Here is a 26,946-nt window from a genome sequence, read left to right on the forward strand (position 1 = left end):
AAAGTGGGCATCTGATTCCCCGTGAGGTGGGTGAATCACAGTGGAAAAACTGGCCATGAGGGGCTTCACTGCATGGGGTAGGAGATGAGGGGTATCCAGAGAAGGCATGACCTGAGTCAGGTGCATCAGGAGCAGTGGACGTCCTGGTGGGATCTGGGGGTTGGGGGAGGGTGTCCAAAGAACCCACAAGAATGCCTCAAACAGAAGGAGCCAGACGTTTGGCATCACGTAGAAGAAAGGGCATTCCACCAGTAAGAGAGAATTTCAAAGAGCATCATCTTAGTTAAAGAAACTCTTCCCTCCTTCTCCTTTCTCCTCCCTCTAAACACAGTGAAGGAAAAGGCCGAAGCAGACAGGAGGAAGTAGAACAGGAGGGGAAAATAGACCACACTCTCTGTCCCATTGCCGGTTGGACCTAAGCTGGGGTAAAAGGAGAAGTTTGAACTGGACTGGAGATTAAAGTTTTGATATTAGATTAAAGTAGTCTTTTAAAATTTTTATTTTAAAATTAACATATAACAAAATCGGCCTTTTTGGTGCACAGCTGTATGAATTTGAACACATATAGATTCACATCATCACCAAGGAAGGCAGGTTACTTTCTTGCACTCTCCTTTTGTGTGTCCCCTTTTCACACCTTCCTCCACCCCTAACCCCTGGAAACCACAGATCTCTTCTCTGCCACGGTTTTGGCTTCCTGCAAATGTCATATAAATGGAAAAATGTAACCTTTTGAAATTAGATGTTTTTCACTCAGCCTTATGCTTTGAGATTCAGCCAAGCTGTTGTGTGTCTCAGTAGTACATTCTTTTTTATTTCTATGAAGTGTTTAATTTTTGCATGTACAGCTATTGATTGATTGATGCACCCTATGCCTGGTATCACTTGATTACCTCTGAGCCCCAAATTCACCATTCAGTATCTGCTCCATGGAATAGACTGGATTTTTGAAGCATTTATCCCTTCCGGTGAGTACAACGTTGAGCTCCATCAGTGGAGGGAGTTGGAGGGGCCTTGCAGGAGGGCCTTCCTGGTTCCAGCTGCTGTCTTTTGTGTTATTCTTCCTGTTGCTGCACTATCAGTCAGCAGCATGGGTGCGTGACATCTGTTGGTGCCCTGCCCAAGCTGTGCACACAGAGGAAATTACCTTTTAGGCACCTTGCAGTCCTGGCCTCTCATGGACACCGTGCAGTCCAAGCCTCCAGCCCACGTGGCCCTCCGCATTCCCCCCTGCACCCCTGCCGCTGCTTTGGCTCACCTGCACACCAAAACTTTGGTCCCTGAAGCTCCCACAATGCGGACCCAGGTGCTCCAGACCTCATGCCCACAGCCGTGCCCCCATTCATGCCATGAGTCCGTCCACCAGCCATGGCTTGCTCTGTCCTGGGAGTCTGCTGGCTGCTTTCCAGCAACTGTGGACTAGCTCTGGCCCAGGCAACTAAGAGAACTTTGCCATTCAGTAGGCAATATCTCACCTTCTCTAACAATGTCTGAACCCCAGACTTGGGGAGGGGACTCCTTCCAAGTTTGTCTCCCTACTCTCCTTCAGCCCCAAGATACTCTGGAGTTCTACTGACATCTCTATACTCACTCTCTTATAGCCAAATAATTGTTTACATTAAAGATTCCCTTTAAAAATTACTGTGCGGTTTCTGTCTCCTGACTGGAGCCAAACTGATACACACTAGTTGAAGGTCGTTGAGTTGTTTCCAAATAGTGATGATTTTGACCAGAGCTGCTATAAACATTCATGTACAGAGTATGTGTATGTATGTGAACATAATTTTCATTTCTCTGGGACTGATATCTAGGAATGGGATTTCTGGAATATATAGTAGGTGGATGTTTCACTCTGTTTTGTAGAATGGCTGGACCATTTGCTTTCCATGAGAATATATGAGAGCTCCAGGTATCCATGTCACCATCTGCATCTGGTATTGTCAATTTTTTTTTCTTTTTTGGGGGGCTATTTTAATTTACGTTTTCCTAATAGATATTGATGTTGCACATCTTTTTATGGGCTTATTTGCCATCTATGTATCCTTTTTAGTAAATTGTCTATTCGAATTTTTTGCTCCTTTTTTTAAATTGGGTAGTTTGCTTTTTATTATTGAATTTGGAGAGATCTTTACATATTCTAGTTACAAATCATTGGATATGTGATTTTCAAATATTTTCTACATGTTTAAGGCTTGTTTTTTCATTATTTTGACAGTATTTTTCTCATAACAAATGTTTTTAATTTTTTGAAATCCAATTTACTAAGCTTTTTTCTTATAGGTCATGCTTTTGGTGACATATCTAAGAACTCTGCCTAATCTCAGGTCATATTTTCTTCTAAAATTTTTATAGGTTTAGTTTTACATCTAGATCTATGGTCCATTTTGAGTTAATGTTTGTGTAAGGTTTCAAGTTCATCTTATTGCTTATGATGGCCAATTATTTAACACCCTTTGTTTAAAACTCTGTCCTTTCTTCATTGAATTACCTTTCACACTTTATCAAGACTCAACAGGCCATATCTGTATGGGTGTATTTTTGCACTCTTGATTTTGTTTTATTGATCTATTACTTAGCCAATATAGCATTGTCTTGATTGCTGTAAATTTATATTGATTTATAAAGTTGAGTAGTGTAATTCCTCCAACTTTATTTTCTTTTGCAAATTGCTCTGATATTTTTAAAAAATTTATTTATTTGTTTTTATTTTTGGCTGCATTGGGTCTTTGTTGCTGCATGCGGGCTTTCTCTAGTTGCGGCGAGCGGGGGCTACTCTGTTGCAGTGCACGGACTTCTCACTGCGGTGGCTTCTCTTGTTGCGGAGCACGGGCTCTAGGCGCGTGGGCTTCAGTAGTTGTGGCATGAGGGCTTCAGTTTTTGTGACACACGGGCTCAGTATTTGTGGCTCGCAGGGACTCTAGAACGCAGGCTCAGTAGTTGTGGCGCACAGGCTTCCTTGCTCTGCGGCATGTGGGATCTTCCCGGACCAGGGCTCGAACCCGTATCTCCTGCACTGGCAGGCAGATTCTTAACCACTGCGCCACCAGGGAAGTCCCTGCTTTGTTTATTTTAGGTTATTTACTTTTCCATTAAAATTTTAGAATCAGTTTGCCTGGATCTACAAAAAATTCTTCTTGGATACTGAAGGAAATTATGTTAAACTTCTAAATCAATTTGGGGAGAATTTATTTGAGAATCTGTTGTGGATTTGTCTATTTCTTCATTTAGTTCTGTCAGTTTTTGTTGCATGTATTTTGAAACTCTGATGTTAGGTGCATACACATTGAAGACTGTTATGTCTTCTTGGCAAATTCATCTTTTTATCATCTTTATCCCTGGTAACTTCCTTTTCTCTGAAGTCTCCTTAAGCTGATGTTAATATAAGCACTCTAAAATTCCTTTAATTATTGTTTATAATATGTTTATATCTAACCTTTTACTTTCAACCTGCTTATATCATTATATTTGAAATGTGTTTATTACAGAGGGATATAGTTTAAATAGAGTCATTTAAAAAAGTGTGTTCTAATAATCTTGGTCTTCTACTTACTATGTTTATACATTTAACATTTGATATAATTATTAATATATTTGGGTTTATGTCTACCATTTTATTGTTTGATTTCTGTTTATTTCCTCAGTTATTTGTTCCTCTATTTTCCTTTTCCTTTCTTCTTTTGGGTTATTTAAACACTTTTATTAGTCCATTTAAATTCATCTATTATATTTTAACAATACTTGTTTTTCATTTGTTTGTTTGTTTTAGTGGTTGCTCAAGGGATTAAAGTATGCTTTCACTTTTTTCTTAGAATCAATATTTTACCATTTCAAGTAGGATGTAGTTACCTAACCACCACACAAGTTCCCCTACTCTGTCCCTTTTATGTTGTACTTGACTTATATATCACACCCACCTACATCGAAAATTCCATCAGAAAAGGTTATCACATTTTGCTTTCAATGGATTGTATCCCGAATATTTAAAATATTATGTCACGCAACTCTGGATCTTGTTGAAATCCTATGTACAATGCTATTTTTGTTTAAGCAGGCAACTGACCTAGTTGGATTCAAGCCCAGAATTCTAACCAGCCTTGTGGTTTCAGTGTCAGTTCTATCTCACTGTCCTTCAGTTCTATTTAGACTTGTCCCTGGAACTCAGGAAGCAGCCTATCCTATAGTTTAATTCTCAGAGTTTATGCTATTCTATTTAGGGTCAGGCTCATGCATGTGCAGCTTGGGGATGAGCCTTGGAGTTTGTAAGCAGCTTTACGGGTTTGCTTTCCTGAGCTCCTCTCTGTCAGCACTCTGCAGAGTACTTTCAGGTTCTATAGGTCTCTTGTCTTCCTCTCTGTAGTTCTCTGGCAAGAGTGCTGGTGCGTCAAGTGCTCCACCCTGCAGTGCACTTCCCCCCACCGCTTCCACCTCCCCAGCCAAGTAGTAAGAGAGACAAAAAAAAAAAAAAATCAATAGAGATTTGCCACACCTTGAGACCACAGCTCCTGTATCAAAATGGACAATTCTCCCTCCTAGAGAGATATAGGCTCTTGAGGACCCCTCTTTTCTCTGCTTTTGTTGGTGCCACTGATGCCAACACAGGATTGCACAGGGGCTAGGAAGTAAGAGAATATAGAAAGGAAACTATACGGGAGTGTTAGGAAACACCTTTCCCAGTCTTCAAGGCAGAACTAGAGGGCTTCTTCTGGAACTAGTGTTAACACTAAGGTCCACTCCCGGGTTTTGGACTGTGCTGAGTCTAAACCAAGAGATATTGGAGGAAAATAAAATCGTGGAACTTTGAATTCTTGTCTTCTCCAATCTTCCTGCTTTGACGTACTTTTCAAAATCCTCAAACTGATTTTTATATGCACTTTATTCAGGTTTCATAGCTACAATGAGTGGGAAAGGTAGGGGGCTGTGTGCTTACTCCATCTTACCTGGAGCTTCAATCTGGAAATGATATAGATAGTAAATGTGGGTACTAAAACCCAAAAGAGACCAGGAAAGCTCTTGGTGAGATCGCCTGAGACATCATCCAGGGTCAGTAAGGACTATTCTACAATGTACACTAGAGGTGAGATGACCACCGTCCAAAGTAGGACACATTTTCAGAGTAAGAAATTATACTTGGTCTATGAAAATTATACCTGGACAACAAGTGTAAAGCCGGAATCAGAACATACGGACACCTTGTTTAGAAGGTGTGGTGGGAATCCATTATCCCTTCTCATTGTATTCTACTGAGATCCATTGTTTAAGTACCATCAGTCTTCTGTGTATAGAAAACTTGTTTTGGTTGTCCACTTTGTTTTGACTGATTTACATGTAAGAACTGTAAATAAACCCTTGTCCTAAATGTTAATTTGTCATTCTTAGCATACCCACTCACCTGGAAGAGTGTATTCTGTAAAAGATAGACCCAGATAGTTCCTTTTTTGTGTGTATGCATAAATCTGGGGATCATTTTGAGTTTGGTTAAGCTAAGAACAACACTCTGGACCTCTGGATATATCAGTTACAGCCATCCTTATTTTAGAATAAAATATATCTGGACACACTGGCCAAAAGGGGTTTCTGAGTCTTAGATCTCTGAGAGTGGCTGGCAGGAAAACCAGGGCTTCTAGTCATCACCAGAACACAAGGACACGATGACAGTGTGGGTCCTTCCCTTCTGAGACCCTACAATGAGCTTTTCCCACAAGAAAATTCCTCCAGGAATAATTTATACCCTTTAACTCATCTTTAACTTTATCACTGAAATTCCCAACAAGGATCTTGCTTGGTGCCAAAACCACAGTGGTTTTTGTGATGTGGGTGTCCCTGTGCAAAAAGACCTCAAAAGCCTTTCACACAGGCACCCAGCAGTGGCCAGATGGCAATGACTCTGAGCCCCTCCAAACCTGGATCACGTTCGGACAAGCGGATGGGACACATTAAATGTGAATGCGTCCAGAAATCGCTTTTCCTTATTGCTCAAATAAATCGCGCCCTTCTATCGGGGAAGATGAAGCATGAGTGTTGTACCTTCATGTGAGACTAGAACGCCATGTTAACTGCACATTGAACTCTCGTCAGGAAAACACACTGGTGAGAATGAAAGGAGCCTCGTCTACGTGGAACAGCTACTTGGTCCTCTGGCCTAAGGCCCATCACTTAGGAGGAACTCAAGGAGACCAGATAGTCAGGAAGCACATGGGGACCACCAGCCTCGAGAGGCAAAGCCTCAGACTTAAGCGCTGTTCAAGTCCCAGTCTTGCTGTCTTTTAACCAGTGTAGACATTTATTTTCCAGACTCTTGCCCTGGCTTCTGCCTTTCTACTTTGCACATAACTGCTGGTCTGTTCCTTGTCTCCTCCAAATCATTTTGGCCTAATTGGTTCCTACTTCCTATGGCCCAGAGTAAGGTTGTGTACTTCATGCCCTGCGCAAAGGCCAAGGCAACGAGGATGAGCTGAACTTAGCCCCACTCTTCTCCCCAAGCCCTGTGTCCTGGCTCAGGGCTACACGGGTCCCGAGGAAGGGGCTCTTCCTTCTAGCTCTCACAAGGACACGGTAGAGAGGAACCATGGCCCTGTCTGCTCCTTGGCCCCTGGTCTCTGCCTCTCCGACTTGCTTTCTGTGCTCCAGTGAATGGGCGAACACGGAATAAGAATTGTCTTCTTCACAGAGACGGTTTAGGCAAAGTTTAAATCACTTGTGTCTAATAAAATAATATTTATTTGACCGCGAAGATCGATAAAATGATGTGAACAATACACAGAAGACATGACAAGTCCATAGCCACAAAGCCAAGCGGCTGTATCTGCTGATTCCGCTGAGGCCACTAGGAAAATCTTAGGGGCCGTGTGGGCTGAATTCGCTCTCCCTCTGTCTAGCCCAGGAAATCTGAGGCTCCCACAATGGTTTTCGTGTCATTCCAGTGCCTGCCACACTCGCTCAGGGCTGGCAGAACGCTTCCCATTCTATATCAGCCTGATCCACGCCGTGTGCTCTGTCCATCAGGGTCTCGCTCTACTCACCAGGGACAGGACGGGAGGGGTGTAGGAGGAGGCAGCTCAGGGCCCATTTCACCGTCCTTTAGGCTGGGAGCGCCTCCCAGCGGTTTCTGTTTTACTGAGTCTTTTCTAGAGAAAAAATCCTTGGGATAACTCTGAGATGATTCCACGTGAATCCTTTAGAGCTTTTCACAGGCATGTGGTAGCGTATTTGGGTCCAGAATCTGGAATTGGGAGGAACTGATTTGAAGCCTCTCCAAGTGACAGTGGGCAAAACCCTGAGAGCTTTTTTCACTAGAGGAGGTAGAGACTCCGGCTCTTGGAAGGAAGAGAACTTAATTAAAATCAGTTTCAGTGTTTGATCCTCCAAGGCAATGTTCACTGCTGCTTGTAGTTCAAAGACACTGGGTCCGCTGACATAGCTGGGGCTCAAGATAAATATCCCTCTTCTACTTTTCTTAATAATGCTCACAATGTCTTCTGCATACACTGGAAATAAAAGCTTTAATTATTCGACACTGTTATTGTTTTTTTTTTTTAATGACCACGGTTAAAGATTTGATAAAAGTTCATAATAATGCAATTGACAAATTTAGTTATTTCTGAGTTATACATTTTAAAGTAATAACTAGAATTATGACCTATTACATTATACCAGAACATATAAGATTTTTAGAAATTTCATGTAATGTCTGAAACATTTATATTAGCATATTTCCATACAAATAACCCAAAGAAAGTTTAGTATTAGTTGTTTTTTGGTTGTTTTTTTATACAGCACGTTCTTATTAGTCATCAATTTTATACACATCAGTGTATACATGACATTGTTATTGTTAAACCCTGAGTCACAATAACCCTGAATCTCCCAGATCCACCCAGCGGGTTCCTCGCAATGGGCACTCTGAGGCAAAGAGGAAAGGAAGCCTGGTTTTCTTTATCACTTCTCCTAAATCAACTCTGTGGACAGTTGAAGATATGTTCCAGTGTCTAGTGACTGTCAGTTTCACATTCCTCCCTGTGTTCTGTCTCCTCAAATTGCCAATTCCTCTAGGAGCAAAGCTCGTTGGAACAAGGCTGGCTGGGATAAGAGAGGGGCATGGAATGTCCCAGGCTCCTGGGTGGCGCATCTCAGGCAGAGGAGATCAGCGGGACAGGATGAGGTCTGCACATCTGATCGTGCCCAGGACTGGGCCCGGGCCTGGGGAGTCTGCTGGACCCAGTCCTGAGTTTGTGTCAGGCACAGTCCCAGAAAGCAGGGGGGCCACCCGTTTGGGAGGACAAGAGATAACTTTCTGTTGAGGAGCCAGAAAAGAGATCTTCATTCTGGAAGGCTCCCTGCGCTCCAATAATGTTTTTTCCTGAAGATGGATTATTTTCCTCCTGTGGCAATTTTTTTGATTTTTAAATTTTAATTTTATATTGGGGTATAGTTGATTTACAGTGTTGTGTTAGTTTCAGGTGTATAGCAAAGTGGTTCAGTTAGACATATATGTATATCCATTGAAGATGGATTTTTTTGATGATGGAGCATGTCTCTGCAACACACATTTTTCTGTGTTGTTGCCCCAGAAGTTCTAAGCTCATGAAACCTTCCAGAAGATAAATAGCCCAGCAGAAAGAATGACAAGACAACATAGAGAGTGCTTGCACGTAACTCTCCTTCTTGTGCTATGTTTTCTGTTGGCGTGCAGGACTTACCTCCTCCTGGGGCCACGTCTCTTTCAAGCAAACACAAGGTGTATCCATATTTGTTTTCCAAAACTTCAGGGAATAGACTCAGAGCCAAGTTTTCCTCACTCAGGGATGAAGTGGCCCCACTCTCAAGAGAGCTCCATTTCCCACAGGATATGAAAGCATCGAACTCCTTTTCATCTGAGGAAGAAGCACAATAAAGAATGCAAGCCACACGAGGCTTCCCTGGTGGCGCAGTGGTTGAGAGTCCACCTGCCGATGCAGGGGACGCGGGTTCGTGCCCTGCTCCGGGAGGATCCCACATGCCGCGGAGCGGCTGGGCCCGTGAGCCATGGCCGCTGAGCCTGCGCGTCCGGAGCCTGTGCTCCGCAACGGGAGAGGCCACAACAGTGAGAGGCCCGCGTGCCGCAAAAAAAAAAAAAGAATGCAAGCCATTGACATATTTTTTACTCTCGTGGCATACCTACATACACTCGAACCATATGGTAAATGGATAAGAATTAAGATTTGGGATCCTTACTGCACTGATTTATTAAATAAAACGCAGCATCTGTGTTCATTTCAGAATCACACTGCTGAGGGGTATTGATTATCCACCCAGAATCAGATTCTAATCGATGAGGCACTCCTGCACCTTCACTGACGTCAGATCAAACAGCTGGGGCCTTCTCTGATTAAATCACATGTTCTCAGGAGTTCCTCTGAGCTTTTTTTGCATCTGCAGCGTTGCTGTCTCATTAGTCACACATCAAAGTGGAGTCTGCTCCATCAAAGCGTGATAATACCCAGTGAGCAAAGCACTGCAGAGACCCAGTGCATGAGCGAGCTGACAGCACACGTATCTGTGTTTGAATCCCCATATGTAAAATGAGATAATGATAACTCCCCGTCTTGCTTCTGTCAGGGTTGCCTGGGATAATGTATATGAAGGATTTGGTGACTGACTTATGGCAGGCACAAGATAATATGCATTCCTTTCCCTTTTAGATGGAAAACTATATTTTGGAACTTGTTTTAGGGTATTTTTAAGGTCTCATGTGCCTCTGTTGACTCAACTATTATAAATGCACATAGGCTCTGGGATGTGCTAAAGAACCAACTGGAAGCCAAAGAAAATCTCAAAAGTTAACCCACGAGCTCTGGAGTGGCACACAGCTGGCTCATCTTCCAGCACTTTGCACAATGCCAGGCAAATAGTATTATTACAAAGTAGCAAAGAGCAGTGATGCAGCTTGGCAGTTTGCTCGACACGGACCTAAGAGGCTTTAGCCAACAGAAGTGTCAGAAACAGAAAAGCAAGAGGGAAACAGAGGTGGTCTGGCGTCAAGAGAGGAGGATGCCAAAGGGCGAGGTCCTGGAGGTGCATCTAAGATACTTCTCATTGCCCAGGTGGGGAGGCGGTGGCTCAGGGGGCGTGGCCAGCAGGTACATGCTGTGCAGTTCCTGTGTGACACACCGTAGTCACCCTGATTTCTTCCACATCCCTGTGACACTCCAGCAAACTGGGATTTTTCTATAACCGGAAAACGTTAAATTTCTTTTGTAATAATATTGGAGAGTGGGAGAATTAGACGATCCCCACAATTCTGACATCCTAGGTCTCTCTAAATTTTGGGAGAGTCACAGGAAACAGTCTTTTTGCTGAAAAACATTAGACTGGCCACAGAGTGTAATGAATCTCTGTGCTTGAAAACTGGGTTCTGCCTCCCTGTCAGATTACTAAAACGTTGTCTGTGCAAACAAGAGAGGACACATTTAAAGTACTTCACAGTTTGGGATTAACATATACACACTGCTATATATAAAACAGACAACCAACAAGGGCCTACTGTATAGCACAGGGACCTCTACTTACTATTCTGTAATAACTTATAACGGAAAAGAATCCAGTTATATATATAAAACTGAATCACTTTGCTGTACACCTGAAACTAACACAACATTGTAAATCAACTATACTTCAATTAAAAAATAAATTAGGGTAAAAAACATCCCTCCAAAAAATAAGATGTTTCACAGTAGATTGAGTCTTCTGTACAAGCTCTAGAATCTTAAGAAAAATAGCATTTGAGTAAAAGAAGTAATGAAGTTGTCTAGGAGAACAATTAAGACAGTGATTAGATAATTTGTTCAATTCTTAAAAGCTATTTAAAATATAACCTCAAAATACTCTTGGCTGAAGGACTTCTAGTGTGTGTTCTCAATCATTGGTCTAAAGACAAGTGTGATTGATGCATTTCTGTGCTGCCCCTTTTCCCAGTGATCTGACAGCTCTTCACTGAGTTCCTAGTGTGGGGAAACCACTGGTGTGTATGTAAAGGGGCATCCCAATCAGGTAAGTATTTAATTGTCCCTGGAATCCAGCAGAAGGGATTCTGCTCTTTCCAAGCAATAGAATCATTCACTAAAACTGCCAACGTTCTAACCTTTGAGCCTTCTGGGACTAGAAAAACACACCAGCAGCTCTTCCAGTCTAAAGAAGCAAATGTTAATAAACACTATTAACCTGTCTCATGGGAAAACTGACAGATACTTCATGGAGAGTGCCACTGCTAGTACTTTCCAGAACCTCACTCTTTTAGGGATGTTTCCACATCCCCAAGCCCCTTACTTTACAGAAGAAGTTAACTGAGGCAATAGCTAATGGGGGCTCTAAACCTAACTGCCTGGGTTCCATCCCAACCTCTAACATCCCCTAGCAGTTCCACTGGGGGCACAGACTTCACGCCTCTGCCTGGCGTGTAGGATTTCAGTGACGATTCCAGTAGCTGATACATAAGCCTGGCGTGCACTCAGTCCTCAAGAGGTAATGAGAGCTGGAGCCGGTATCACTGAGTGCTTACCATGTGCTACATGCTGTTCTAAATGCTCAATATGTCTTAACTCAAAGAGCCCACATTGCATTCATTGTGATTGTGATTACAACCCTACTTTACAGAAGAGAAAAGTAAGGCATGGAGATGGTAAGTCATCCGCCATCTTGCTTCAGGTTGGTGAGTGGAGAGTTATTTTCAAGTCCAATGTGCCCTACAATAACATCGTTGGCAAGATTCCTAGTAACTGGGATGAAGAGAATTTGTTTCTCCCCTGGGCTCCCAGCCCTTCCCAGGTGTGAAGCCGCCAGACCTGCAGGAGGGTCTTAGAGCCTGAGGGTCATGACTTTCTCCATCGTGGAACATCCATTTCTCAAGCCCCTCCCTCTAAGTCAGTTCCGAGGCGAGTTGGGTCATCTTACCCCCGAGGGTCTCATCCTTGTTTTGGTAGGTTCGGTACAGCAGCACTATTTCAATCCAGTACATGTAGAAGAGCGCACCTGCGGTCAGCACACCTGCCAGGGCCATGACGGTGCCAAGGAGGATGTAGAGGAACACCACTGCGGAGACGCGGCGGCCGTGAGCAGGTACAGGGGCCGCGTCCCCTCCAACACCCGCCTCCCCTATAAGGCCACATTCAGGCCAGCCCAGCACCTTTTCCAGCCCTATTATTTTTTATAAAAATCTACTGGAAACATTTCTCTTGAATCTGGACACATCTTAAATCACATCTTGAGGGAATTACCATAAAATGAACTCAAGAAAACCCAGGGTAATGGGTCGTTTCTGATTGGGGTGGCTGGGAAACTGACAAAAACTCGTTTTTTAAATTGTTTTCTCCTATAAACTTCCACACAACCCATTTCTGTCTCTCTTATTGCATACTGTAAACTATTGTCACGTGTTATCGACCCTACTAAAGTCTAAACTCCCTGAAGCCCAGAGCCACATCTGACTGGCTTTCTCACCTCCACCGTACCTAACACGTGGCACCTTTGACCCACCTCTATGGAGCACCCACCAAATGTGTCTTATTTAAGCCTCACAAGCATTCAGAACCTGCTTGTTCTCTCATCTCTACTAACTGAGTGAACGAATGATATCACCTTCATCTCTGAGCATCTTCTTAAAGAAATTTAAGAGCTATTCCTTACCAGGAATTTCCTCTCTAGCTTTAAGAGGCTATGATCTGTGATGTACACATATCACTCCTAAACTGAACAAGAATACTCTTTCTCCCCTCTTTTTCTCCTTTACTCTCCGACACCAGACCATCACATTCTCTGGATTTGGAAGCCAGGGGAGGAACATAGGAAAGGGAGCTAGGTCCTAGTACGATACCTGCCACATAGGGCATGCTCTGTAGGTCTTTGTAGGATGAATGAATGAGTCAGTGAATGAACTAAGGAGTGAATGAATGAATGAACGAACACAGCTCCCGTATGCAGAACATTCGTAAGAGGACCAGCTCTGGATCACCAATGTGAAACTTACTAGTTGTGTGGCCTCGGTCAAGGTACTGAATGAATCAGCACAAGCACACTGCTGACTTAGAATGTTGTCTGGCACCTAGAGCATGTTAGTGGCTACCATCACTGTGGCTACTTCCTTGGGAAGGTTCCTCTCCTCCCAGGTGAAAGCAGGTGCATGCATTCTGCAGCCACCTTCAGGCTCACCTCCTTTCTTTTCTTTCAGTTGGATGGACTGGGTAGTGTTCCCAATGGAGTTCTGGGCAAAGCAAATGAACTTCCTGCGAAGATCGCTCTGAGTAACTTCTTTCAGGAAGACAACACGCTCGATGACTTCATTCTTTAAGGTGGATTTAACACTAGGAAAGGAGGGAAAATACCACACCCCTTTAGTAACACAGATTGACACCCATTTGCAGTTTTTGGAACACGTGTAAGTAGATAACCGTTTGGCTTTCAGAAGAGCTGTGGGGTCAGATAGTACAAGGAGATGCCAGAAAGACAGAGGATGCTCAGAGGTGGCTCGTTTTTTATTAAATGATTGAATCAGCTAAGCACCATTCTAAGCATTTACGCTAGACTATAATTACTTGCGAGGCTCATCTGATCTTCCTTACTCTAAGAATTCCCCTTGAGAATAGATACAACAATTTAAGAAGAATGTTAGAAATAACTAGCTTCTACTGAGGGCTGTGTGTATCAGACGGTCCTCTGGTCCCCCGAGCGCTGAATGTGGAGGAGAGGATCAAATCTCCTCCATCCTCACAGGAGCCGCACCGGGTAATGGTGTGATCATCCTGACTTGAGCAGCTCAGAACAGGCAAGAAGGTGGGTGACAATCCAAGGTCACACGGCTGGGAAGTGGCAGCGTGATTCCTGGGCCTGTGTCATTCCGCCCTGTCCAGGAAGTGTGAATCTCGGCACTGATTCGCAGTTTGGATTCTCCAAAGTTGCCCGTCTGCAGTCTGTCTTCACATTAAAGAATATAGTCTCTGTGGATGATGTTTTAGGCTGTCTTGTGTGGAGCCTACAATACCCACTCTTATTCACTGGACGCTTCCTGCCTGCCAGAGGCTGTGATAAGCGCTTAATACAGAGGCGATTACTTTGGAACAGATGTTGGGAAAGTGAGGGACTCTAGCTCCAAATGTCTAGAGTTTTACTTTCCATTGAGCCAAACTGTCTTCCCAGTAAATTCTTCCCACCAATCTGGGTTGCAAACTAAGTCTAGTTTCTCATAAAACTTAATAGCTTCCAAGTACTTCAAGACAGAGATCCCACATTACAACAGTAATCAGATCTACGGGAAAGAACGAGGGTGGCTGTAATTGGCAAATGTCTGGGTAGATATAAGACTATCTCTTCTTTCTTTAATTTCTTTAAAAGTTATAGTTTAACATATGCAGACAACAATAAAATGATACCTCAGTTATCAATATCCTGCCATTTTTGTATCATTTAAGCCTTCACTAATTCCCTACACCTACTCCATTGTCATTATATGGTTCTTTTTGGTAATATTTACCTACCTTGAAGTGCACAATGTCTAGGTGTATACTTTTTTTTCCCCCTCACGCATGGCATGAGGGATCTTAGTTCCCCGACCAGGGATAGAACATGTGCCCCTGCAGCGGAAGGTGGAGTCTTAACCACTGGGCCACCAGGGAAGTCCCTAGCTGTATACTTTTGACAAATGGTTATTAGGGTATAGAACATTTCCAACTTCCCAGAAAGTTCTCTTGTATCCCTTTCCAGCCAATGCCTAGCCTACCAGAATGAATAACAGTTCTGATTTTTTTCACCTTAGATTAGTTTTTCCTTCTCTAGTTAATTTGTTCTTTTTATTGCTGAATAATAATCCATTGTATGAATGAATGTAACTGTGTTTTAATTTTTGACTATTGTAAATAAAGCTGCTGTAAATATACCTAAAAAAAAAAGACAGCTATCTCACCTCTGGGTCTCCTTTTCCAGGTTGGATTGCATCAACTATTCCTCATTTCTCATATTTTCGGTCAGATCGCTTATCATTGTGCCACTTTCTCTGCATACGCTCCGGACTGTTAAGGACCCCAACACTGGGGCCCTGACTCGGCCCACTCTGGATGGACGGCACAGGGGGGAATGGAGAATGGCTGGCTAGGGTGCAGAATCCTTTCCCGTTTGTTCCATGTGCCAAGTCTATTCAAGCAGCATGGGTTGTTATGTCTGCTTGTTACTTTGGTGGGCAAAGCAGCCACATCAAATTGTTACTACAAATTGAACTTTAAAACAACTGATAAAAAATGTAAAAAATAAAATAAAAAGATTATTTCAGAAAAAGGTGGGGGGAATTTCCCAGTGGTCCAGTGGTTAAGACTCAGTACTTTCACTACCTAGGACCTGGGTTCAATCCCTGTTCGGGGAAGTAAGATCCCACAAGCTGTGTGGCCAAAAATAAAAAATGAAATAAAAAATAGCAATAAAAAAAAACCACAACAGAAATATTTCATTCTATGGCCCTCTGTGAAACTGCATTTGGCCCCCAAGTTTAAAATTAACTCACGCTTTGCATTTCTATACTTTTATTTGCACGACTAGTTGGCGCTAGTGGCCACACCAACTCCATCTGTTTGTTCAGCTCTGTGTGTACATTTCAGGGTGTTCTAAAGGTGAAAGCTTTTAGTGTGAGTTGCAAAGAATAAGTTCGCTAATTTCCTTCTTACCTTCTCCCCTCGGGTGTTGGGACTTCCCACTCCTGGTCAGAATCTTTGACGTACCATCTTATCACAGGCTTAAAGTTTATTTCGAAGCCAAATCGGGCCGTGCAGTTAAGAGTTAAAGGCTTTCCTGAAAAAAGGGGCCACAGAACACAGGAAGGAAGCCCGTGAGAACACTTTGTCCTGTGCAGGAGGAAGACACCATCTGGAAACTGTTCCCTGAGGCAGTCAGGTTCGCAGGTAAAACAGGTGTACCAGACAAAGCCAAACGTCCACCTGTCTCTCATTCGGAAACAGGTAAAACCAGGGATGTTTGTCTGTACTGGGCAGCTCTTAGACCTCAAACCTGTTAACTACATTTCTGCAAATGAAGATAGGCATGGTCACAGCACTACGGGTTCTGATGTGGTTTAAGGATAAACACCAGGAAAATGAGCAGCTTCAGGGACCAGCTCTGTCTTCTGACGCTGCTGTTGAAGTAGTACAAGGGTGCCAGTAAAGAAATACTAACTAGTATTTGCATATTAAATGAAAATCCTGAGGTTTGGGCGGCATGTAGTTTAAAGAAGAAAGTATTTAGATATTCAGCTGAGTATTTTGAACATTACACTGTGGAAGGACATGCATGTACCTACGCTACCCTCTTTCTGCCCATTTTCTCTGTAAGGGGTATCCAGATATGCTCTGCCTCAAACTCAATATTTTAAACGTGAAATGTTTAGGAACTCCATTTGAAAACTCACCTTTGCACCTTTATAATGCTTTCCCCACAGTAATACTTTAAAATTCATTGGTACCTTGTGTAACTTGGCTATTTTTGAATTAATTAATGTTTTCCCTGCTTCTTTCCTCCTTCCTTTCATTCTTGTGATTTTGCCCGTACTGTTATTTCTATTTCATAATCAGGATACACCGCTACCGCCACCTAGTGGTGATTTAATAATATCTCTTTTTACATTTCTTTCTATAATGATAAACATCTTATTAGCATTTGAAGGAAACCGCCACCCAGTGGTCTTTTACCACAATATCTACTTCTACCTTTCTTTCTACAACGATAAATATCTTATTAGCACTTAAAAGAACACGTATTTTATTGAAACAACCAGCACTTGGTTTTGAAGAGAACAGTTCTTATTTGGCTATGTGGGAAGATGTAGATGTTATTGAAGCTGACAAAATCGAAGGGGACCACAGGAAGTCACTTTCCCCCTCTACCCCAAAGAAGACGCTAATTTGGAATACAACTTATTTGAGCAAGGATTGTAGTATTCTCCTACAATTTATCTTAAAGGCTAGACCAAACGCTGTATTTGTAAAGGTTAATGCTACCTAAGTTGGTTAACTGATTAAATTTATAGATGTAATCAATGAACCTAACCAATCTGTGTAACCCACTGTTCCCGGGTGGAGTAGGGAAGAATCTTAAAAAAAAAAAAAAATCTATTGATCATGCCTAACATACAAGTCACCTAATATTATCAATACATCATCCCATATTTCTCAAGGCAACCTTGTGAGGTCAGTTTTATTTTGTCTAGTTACAGATTTATAACCTGAGACTTCAAAAGATTAAATAGCTGTATAAGATCACAAACCTAGTCAGTGGCCGAGTCTAGATTCACCCCCAATTCTGTTTAATTTGAAATCCCGAGGCTCTTCATTGTAACACACTTAGACCTGCTCCCAGAAGCAAAGTATCATTCAGGGGCGATGACACCACCCACCTTACCAAGTTCTACTTCCAGGGTGTCCTTGATGGGATCCAGAATATCTGGTTTGAGATTAGTGTTTTTCACTAAAAGATGAAAATAAAAATTATTATTTGCACTGGGAAATCTGAAGGCCTGCTTCCTGAGGATTTGAACGCACAGTCACACTTTGATCTAAATGTTTTGGAACTTCCTTTACAAATTTCATCCATAATGTACAAGAGACTCATGTCTCCATGTGAAAATCACACCTCCAGAAATGACTGTGACATCAGGTTGCAGGTGCTAGCGAAACGTGAGTCCTTGATAAATCCGTACCCGCCCCGGGGGAACCTCCTTCCAGGCCAGCCCCGCGGGCCCATTGCAGACGTGAAACCCCACCCCATCTTCTCCTCCAAGATTGTTTTCTGGTGCATCCGGCTGAGTAATCCCACAGGAAAGAGGACGCACCTGAGAGAATGCACAGGTTAGCCAGATTGGAGCCCACCCCTCCCTCCATCCTCAAGTTCATGGTTTGTTTGAAAATAAAGGTGAGCTCAGCCCTTCGTGAATCATTTTATCCCTCAACTTCCTGCCACAAACTTTCACCTATGCCTCCACTGTCAAACTCCTTCCTGAAGATGTCCCATCTCCTAAGAAAGGAAACTTCATCACCTCTCTTCTGGAATTGTCCTCTCTTAATTCTCAGGGACCTCCTTCCCTCAATTACATTATCTTCCTCCTGTATCTTTGACTCTCTCTCTCTCCTTCCCATCAGCATTTATCCACCCTCAGTCTCTCCATCTTAAAAAAAAGAGGAAAAAACCCTTCACCTTATACCCCTGCCCCACTCATTCTCCTCCCTTCCCAGCCAAGTTGTTGAAAGAGCGCTGTGTGCTCGTTTCCTCCCTCCCTTCCCCTCCCGTGAAGTCTGATTTCTACCCCCATCACTCCACTGAAACCGCTTTGGCCAAAGTCACCAGTGACCCTCCTTGCACCTAAATCCACTGGGCACGGCTGAGTGGTTTTTTTTTGTTGTTGTTTTTTTTTTTTGGTACGCGGGCCTCTCACCCCTCCCGTTGCAGAGCACAGGCTCCGGATGCGCAGGCTCAGCGGCCATGGCTCACGGGCCCAGCCGCTCCGCGGCACGTGGGATCTTACCGGACCGGGGCACGAACCCGAGTCCCCTGCATCGGCAGGCGGAATCCCAACCACTGCGCCACCAGGGAAGCCCACGGCTGAGTTTTTAATCTGCTTTCCCTCTCAGTAGCATTGGATGCTGCTGGGCATGCTTTTCTCTCCTCTTCGGGGTGCACGTTTCTGTGCTCTGAGGCTCGCCTCCCTCGTCTCTACTCACTCCCCTGAGCGTTATGGGCTTCTCCTCCTCTGCGCCTCTTGTGAGTATCACGTCTCCCCGGTCTCTCCTTGTGGTCTTCATTCCACCTACTCTCCTTGTGGGGCAGCTCTCGCTCCAGGCCTCTCTTCCCTATGAAAGTTCTTGGCCCTCAAAATGCTCTCTCGCCTACGTCATCAATTTCACTTCCTTTACTGCTCCCTCCCCACCTTGCCACTGATACCCACTTGCTGATGCAAATAATGACCTCCCTCTTCCCAAATCCAAGGAGCAGTTTACAGGCTTCACCATATGAGGCCGTGCATCACTCCCTCTTTCTTGGGACACTTTATCACTGAGCCCTGGGATAGCTGCTACTCTCTGTTCTTACACCGCTTCTCCATCTCCTGTGGAGATGCTTCTCCGCCCCCGTGCCTCCCAGTGCTGGATGTTCTAGGCTCTCTCCTCCCTATACTCCATCCCCACATAACCCCATTCTCCCTCGGCTTTAGATATCGTGTCGGCGGCCACCCTCACATTCACATCTCCCGATGTAGTAGCCTGTATCCCAGACTGGTTTATCCAAATACCCACTTGTCATGGTGACTTGATGACTCAAAGTCCTTTCAAGCTTAACACTGAATTTCTTCCTCAGACCTGCTTCTCTTTCAGTATTTTTTCTGTCTCATTACATGGTACCACTGTTTACCAACTCATCATGCCAGAAAAGTAATCCATCATTGATTCCCTTCTTTCCTCTTGCACATAAACTCCATCAACATGTTCTGTTGACACACACATAAAGCCATTTCTAATCACCTCTGCTAAGTCTACTCAAAGAGTGACCAGAGACATCTTTTTAGAACATGATTCAGATCTGCTGCTCCCCCCACCTGTGCCTTACACCAGCCCTTATGTATCCCATCCTACCCCTTCCACTTCCATCCCATCCCATCCTATTCCACCCCTTCCCATCCCATCCAACCCCATCCCATCCCATCCCATCCCATCCCATCTTCTCTCAATATGTTATAGAAAGTCCACCTCGTTGCCCAGCGTAAAACCTGGCTCTCATTCTGTACCCCTCCTTTTCCCTCTTTTCCCTCCCAATTCCCAAAGCGTTTCACGTGTAATTTCCTAAGTATTTCTGGAGTTTGCTCTCTTCTCTCCATCCCTACTGCCCCTCCTAGTTCAGGCCACCATCAGCAGTTGACTGCTTGACCCACAGCAGCCCTAATTCTTCTCTCTGTCTCCCTTGTCGCCCCACCCCCAAACCCATGTTCTACATAATAAGAGTGATCTATCTCAAATCCAGATCTATTCATGACACTCTCCCACATAGAACCCTCAATGGCTCCCCATTTTTCCTCGGATAAAGTCCAAACTGACTTGAACAGTGTGATGTCTGTTCTGCTTCCAGATACCCTCAACTGACCTTCTCTTTCTCCCTGGAAAGCACCATGCTGTCTCTCATCTCCTGGATGTTAACTATGCTGCTCCCTCTGCCTGGAACGGCATCTTTTCCACCTTCACTGGGCTAGTTTGTCCTCACCCCTCAGTGCTCACCCAGCCTCGGGGTACCCAGGTCTGGGTTTGTGTGTCCCCCACATGCCCCGCTGCTTCCCTTTCTCTCCACTCATCACACCGAACTGTAGTAGCCTGTTTCCTCTCTGTCTGCCCCACGAGACGGTAAGTTCTGGGAGGCCAGAGAAAGTGTCCAGGCGCTCATTCTTACAACCTTAGCACCAAGCCCAGTGCCTGACACATATCACATGTTCCACAAATACTGGTGTAAGAATGAATAAATGAAAGAACGAATGAGTAAATGAGGAAGACAGGAATGATGACAGAGAAGACTTAAAAAGATGTGACAGAGGTTGCAAAGCATCCTCTGGGAGAGAGAAAAGCAGATTCTGCCACTGAAAGTTTGATGGGTGAGTTATCATGCCCGAGGGAAAGAGCAACCACGCCTGGAGGGGCAAGTGGTCCAAGTTGGGTATTTGCCTTCTAACCCCTCATCCAAGCAACAATCTCATATAAATTTAAATCGATGAGGTCTAAAGTATTGCAGAGTGCAAGGGCCCGGAAGTAAGCAGGGGAGTTTGACTTGGTCTCAGCATGCTCCATGTGGTTTGTATCTTGCAATGAAAGAAGAGGAAGTAAAACTGATTACTATATTTACTAAGAGCGAAGTCAACCATTCTGTACGGTTATGTTTTGATACAGGCCATGCTTAAATTGATTACATCATACAGTTTATCCATGCTTTACACTTGTAAATCTAATAAGAATGACCCAAGGGAAAGCCTGGGCCAAAAACAGACAAGTCACAGAAGAATAAGCTCGATGGGCCAGTAAACAAATGGCAAGATATTCAACTTCATTCGTAGTCAGGGAAACGTAAATTGGTATGAAAATAAGAGAGTCCACTTGACACCAAAGTCTGAAACCACCAAATATTACTTGGGAATAACGGGAATCTGTTCATTGCTCATGCGGGTATAAATTAGCAAAACAATGTCTATGAACAATACCATGTGTTTATAACACAAAACACACTTTATAACATAAAACAATATTCTGTTTTATTAATGGATACATACATATGTAGAAAAAGCATAAAACATAAATGGAAAGGATTATAACCTAAGAGTGGGCTACATCTGCAAAGAGAGGAAGTGGGAAGGCCTCAAGTTGTATCTGTATTGTTTTGTTTCGACAAAGAAACCGTGAGATGGAAAAACCATTATTAAAGCTCGTGATAGGTACACGAGTGTTACTTATTTCTGGGTGTGAAATATTTAGCATTGTTTTTTAATTTATTATCTCTTATGTGTAAAATCTTTAATCTTGTTTATTTCTTTACATGAACCTTTGATATTGTTTTTTAATTTATCACAAAACAAACCAGAATCAATGTGTAGAAAACCCAACCTGTGACAACTTGAATATGACCCAGAACTAGGCCTTCCTTGGAGGATGGAATCTAGGTTAATGGAAAAGTGATGTTCACCAACGTTCCAGGCTTTACATGACTGTAGGCTATGAGTGTCTCCTTCCTCACCACAGAAAAATATCACTAAGCCAAAGAAGATAACTTTCACTGGGTAACTGGGGTTGACGTCTCAAATACTGAAACCAAAAGCCTCACTTACCAATGGTTTTTACTCGAACAACAGCTCTGACTGTCCATAAACTTGAATTATCTGACTGAATGTAATCACACACGTATGTGCCCTGGTGATAGTCATAAACGTCATCCACTTCAATTGGGTTCCTCCTTTTTTCAGAGAGTAGTTTTCCATTCTAATCCAAGAGACAAGAAAATTAAATAATTTAACCAGAGAATTACTATTAATATTAAGCTCACCTATAGCAAAACTTCACAAATTTGAACCAAGGAAGGGGGAAGGTCAGTCTGATATAAAGACATTGCAGAACATAATACCCCCAAGCTGTAAAAGATTCTGCTCAAAACTATATCTGTAAGATCCTTACTTGAAACGAGAAGCATTTGCAAAGACAATTACATGTGGAGATGAAGACAGCCCAGCAAGAGCTGTTTAACCTGGTAAAGCCCAAAGTGTGATTCAGGCCCCTAGATTCTAGAAAACTCATAGTGGTCTAAGTGGTCGATACCTAAATGAATTTTTTAAAAACACGTATATTTATATTTCTGGAAATCGATATAGATTTTCTGTGTATTGGGCTTACATAAAGTTTCTTCTTTAAATAATTTCACTCGAATAAAAGAAAAAATGTTAAATTGAAAACATTAAGTAAATAACTAAACAGATGTATCTAAATTTGACAAAGAAGGACTGGGATTCCGGAACAATTATTTAACTCCTAGTGGACTCAAAGTTGAGCGAGAACTAAAATTCAGTTATGAACATTTCTCTCTCCTACTTAGAGTCTCTCATTGACACTCCTTTGTCTTGAGGGTAAAGGCTAAAATTCTTCACAGCCTGATCTTGGCATTCCTTCCCCGACTCACTTCCTGCTTCTGCCCCTCTACCCACCTGTCATTCCCTACATAACCACGTTCTTTCTCAATCAACGTGTCTCCCACCACCTTTCCCCACTGGGAAGGCTGTTGCTCAGTTTTCAAATCCAACTCAAGGGGTGGCTCTCACGGAGAGAAGTTATTTTTTTTTTTTTGCGGTACGCGAGCCTCTCACTGTTGTGGCCTCTCCCGTTGCGGAGCACAGGCTCCGGATGCGCAGGCTCAGCGGCCATGGCTCATGGACCCAGCCGCTCTACAGCACGTGGGATCCTCCCGGACCGGGGCACGAACCCGTGTCCCCTGCATCGGCAGGCGGACTCTCAACCACTGCGCCACCAGGGAAGCCCACGATAGCCCTTTTATAGTAATGATGCATTTGGATGTCTCCTCCTGTGAGTTGTCGAGGGCAGCCTTTGTGCCAAGACATTTAGCTGGTCCTGGACACACTGGAAGGAATAAACACAGATCCCCTCTCTGAGCGAACTCTCAGCCTAAGGATGCATGTCTGAGCAGTAAGCCAGAGTATGGCACACTCAGGCGGCTCTGCCTCATAGGAAAAGTAGGGACTCTCCCCCCCAGTCTAATCCGAGACTTGAAGGGTATATGCAGGAATCACTCAATGCCAGCAAGGACCTACTGCATAGCACAGGGACCTCTGCTGAATATTATGTGGCAACCTAAATGGGAAAAGAATTTGAAAAAGAAAAAAGAAAGAAGGAAGTAATTGACATTTTAGGAACACCTGAAGCAAAGCCTGTATGTAGGAAACAAGGCCAAGGTGAAAGGGCTGATGCAAGTAGATGTGTTTGATCTTTGTATCTCCAGGATACAGCAAGCAGGCCAGCAAGAATAAGGTCTTTGTAAATGAGGGGTGAATAAATGCAAGTCAGTTGGAAGAAAGGTTTGGAAGCATAAGAGTCAGATGATCAGACATTTTTAGAAAAATGACTGGCAGCTCTTTTGTGACTGTGGAAACTCTTGTAAATTTAAGCAAAGACTATCATAGTCACCCTTGTATCTTTAGGGGCTAGGAAGTGGTAGGGACACAGTAGTATTTATTGAATGATGGGGTATCAGTGTATCATTAATCTTATAATCATTAATCCTCTAACCTCTGTATAGCACCTGGCTTTCCAATTTCCTACTAAGAGTACTAGCAATATATCCTTCACCACTGCAGTCAAAAGAAAAGAGATAAACAACAAAAATAACAAAATATCAATAGTAAGAACTCATTACCTATGTAGACTACAAAGTTATTTCTCATGTGTATCTCATATGAACATTCAAAGGATTCTCTGGGGGGCTTCCCTGGTGGCACAGTGGTTGAGAATCTGCCTGCCAATGCAGGGGATGCGGGTTCGAGTCCTGGTCTGGGAGGATCCCGCATGCCGCGGAGCAACTGGGTCCGTGAGCCACAACTACTGAGCCTGAGCGTCCGGAGCCTGTGCTACGCAACAAGAGAGGCCGCGATAGTGAGAGGCCCGCGCACCGCGATGAAGAGTGGCCCTGGCTCGCCGCAACGGGAGAAAGCCCTCACACAGAAACGAAGGCCCAACACAGCAAAAATAAAAATAAATAAATGAGGCAGAAGGAAATAACTGCCCTTTAAAACAGATTAAAAAAGAAAAAAAGGATTCTCTGGCTTGGTTTGCACAGATTCTATGTCTTCCATTTTATAGATGAGAAAACCGAGGTTCTGAAGTTTGTGTTTTGTTCTATACCATATAGCTCATGAGAGGCCTGAGAATGTATCTACATTCTTCTGATTCTGAGTTTCATGTTCTGATTGAGGAATTTCCCTTCCCCTTTGCTTGATGACTCGTAGAAGCAGAAATTCCCCTCCCCCAAGTCTCTGGTGTGGTTCCTGTGGCCCAAGAAAGAATTTCCAGTAGGTTGTCAAGGAGCTGAGAAGAGGGTCAGAACTGGTCAGAGCTGGGCAGCTGCAGGTAGGAGGTAAAACAAGGCCAAGAGGTGGGACTGACAAGGTTAAACATCTATCAAGAACATTTTAAAAGGAAGCTTCAGGGCACGGGGTAAAATTCAGAGGTGAAATTTCTAGAGAACATGGTAATAACATACAAAGAACAGAGATTGGAGTGGAGGTGTGTCGTAAATCACATGAGAAATTAATGCAGAGGAGGGGATGCAGAGTTGGAACCAGGCTGCAGCTGGGCCATAGGGAGGATGAGTGATTACAAAGTGGGCCTGACTTTTTTTAATAAAAAGATAAGTATGGCTTAGTGTGTATCATCAAGACTTTATGGGATGGAACTCAAACAAAACATCAAAGAGATAAGGGGCAAGAAATTTGTGTCAAGAATGATGGGAAGCTGATCTAATAACATAATCACAAATGATCCTAGTAGGAGAGAGAAGTGCCAATGAGGCCACACAGGAAATTCTTTGTTTTGCTCAGATGTGAAACAGTCAAGAGCAAAATACAGAAGCAGGAGCAGCAATCAGTGTGATCCTGTATAAAGAGCATCAGTAAGTCCCAGAGAGGACTGACACATGTGACAACCTGTGGATTGTAGCATTGTACACACCGTAGGAAGTTGCCCAGGATTCTGAAATTTCACAGTGAGAACAATCGAATGGGCCAATGTATGGACCTTGGAAACAGCTTCCAAAAATTGAATCTAAATGACTTTTACCTCTTCCCTACCAGGAATTGCATCAACCTTTGGTCTGGCAAGTCTCACCATACTTACCAGCTCTCCATGTCCCTGGGCTCGCAGGATGCCACCAGGTGCCAGGGACAAGGAGAACGAGGCCAAAGGAAATGAGAAGAAGTGGCAGGTCTATGTGCGAAAATTCCATGGAACTCAGGGTTCAGAGATGACCCAGCAGCCATGTCAGCACTGTGGCATGTGAATGAGGGTGACTTAGACCACCAAAGGAAAAGTCACTCAGGTACAGTCTTACTGCCAGGACGTCACAGCCATGTCACAGGCACCCATGTCTCAATGCCCCAGACCCTCGCAGAAGAGCCTCTTCCACTGCCCTGTGTTATAATTCTGCCTGGTGTCAAAGATTCGTTTAGCTAAAGAACCAAAAACGCCCTCCCATTAATGTAATATCATCTAAGATGAAGTCTGCTTATGCCAAAGCTATTTTTCATTATATTTTTATTTTAATTAATTAATTTACTTATTTTTGGCTGCGCTGTGGGATCTTAGTTCCCTGACCAGGGATCGAACCCGTGCCCCCTGCAGTGGAAGCGCAGAGTCCTAACCACCGGACCGCCAGGGAATTCCCATTATATTTTTATGAATTAGGAAAATATTATTAGAATGAAAAACAGATAATTCCCTTTATTCTGACTTCTTCATCGTTCAATATTTCAGTTAAGAATCTCCAAGTCTAAATTTTTTGAGGTGTCTATTAAAAATATTTTGGAACCCCCCCCAGAGACTACAGCACATGGATTTATTTCGCTTGGTTGTTCTATACAACTGGCAGGTTCATCCCTGGTCAGCAGTTTCATGTGAATTCAGTACCACCGTGTTTTCATCCTCTCAGCCAGTGTTAGTGTTGTCGGTTTTGAGATAATCTTAAGCGTGAGCCACCCTTCACCTGAGTATCTGTGGTTTAGCATGAAGAAAAGGAACATTGGGTATTATTTCCTGCCTAATGTCATCACTTTTAGTGATGCTTCCAAGAGGTCTGTGACTTTCCAGGATACTGTCTGTGTGTGTGTGCATGTGTGTGTGTAAGCACATGTACACACACGTGCAATTCATGAATTTCATGCAATCCATGAAACATAACCTAAATAATGACCTGTCCAAATCTCCGTCAGAAGATACAATTTTAACAACAGCTATTTGCCTACTTTTAAGACAGATGCCTAGTCACCATTAAACACATCCTGACATTTGCAGTCGAGGCCCCAGGGAAGAGAAATAAAGCTTCCTTTTGTGAATGTCATAGAACATTGGGGTTTAGTTCATAAGAGCAGTACATGCAGAAAGCTGGCAACTACCGTGTGGCTTGTGCTTTACCAGAAAGTGAAAATAGCTTTCATTTCAGGGATACAATCATTGAAAATTCAAATGCATTTTCATTTTAAATAACGGGGCAAGCCTGGTTTGGGAACAGCCTACCTTGACGTAGTAAGGCATCTGTCATCCCAGATTACAAATACTTTCGAACCATGGGAAGTTTTGGTCTTAAGAGTGAACTGAAAATAATGAACAGAACCATCGGCTATTCTTACCAACCTCATTTTAGAGGTTATGA

The 26,946-nt window shown here is 43.4% G+C and overlaps 1 protein-coding gene across 5 annotated transcripts in view; it reads right to left on the minus strand.

The window, feature by feature from the left end:
* Window positions 1–6,694: 6,694 nt before the first annotated feature.
* IL18RAP (interleukin 18 receptor accessory protein) overlaps window positions 6,695–26,946 on the minus strand; it is a 29,482-nt gene continuing 9,230 nt past the window's right edge. The window contains exons 5-11 of one of the 5 annotated variants that reach the window (XM_022599014.3): window positions 21,851–22,001; window positions 17,404–17,469; window positions 15,678–15,801; window positions 13,180–13,331; window positions 11,926–12,063; window positions 8,697–8,870; window positions 6,695–7,484 (exon numbers count right to left, since the gene is read on the minus strand). In XM_022599014.3, the coding sequence (XP_022454722.2) occupies window positions 7,111–7,484; window positions 8,697–8,870; window positions 11,926–12,063; window positions 13,180–13,331; window positions 15,678–15,801; window positions 17,404–17,469; window positions 21,851–22,001 (1,179 nt within the window). In that variant the 3' untranslated portion in view covers window positions 6,695–7,110. Of the gene's footprint in view, window positions 7,498–8,696; window positions 10,204–11,925; window positions 12,064–13,179; window positions 13,332–15,677; window positions 15,802–17,403; window positions 17,470–21,850; window positions 22,002–26,946 lie in introns of those variants that run through there. The other 4 variants (XM_022599018.3, XM_022599015.3, XM_022599016.3 and 1 more) reach the window with 4 other exon arrangements.

The sequence above is a fragment of the Delphinapterus leucas genome, chromosome 13, assembly GCF_059928025.1.
Source record: "Delphinapterus leucas isolate spDelLeu-1000000601 "Yukka" chromosome 13, BTC_Dleu_Yukka2, whole genome shotgun sequence".
Classification (NCBI taxonomy): domain Eukaryota; kingdom Metazoa; phylum Chordata; class Mammalia; order Artiodactyla; family Monodontidae; genus Delphinapterus; species Delphinapterus leucas.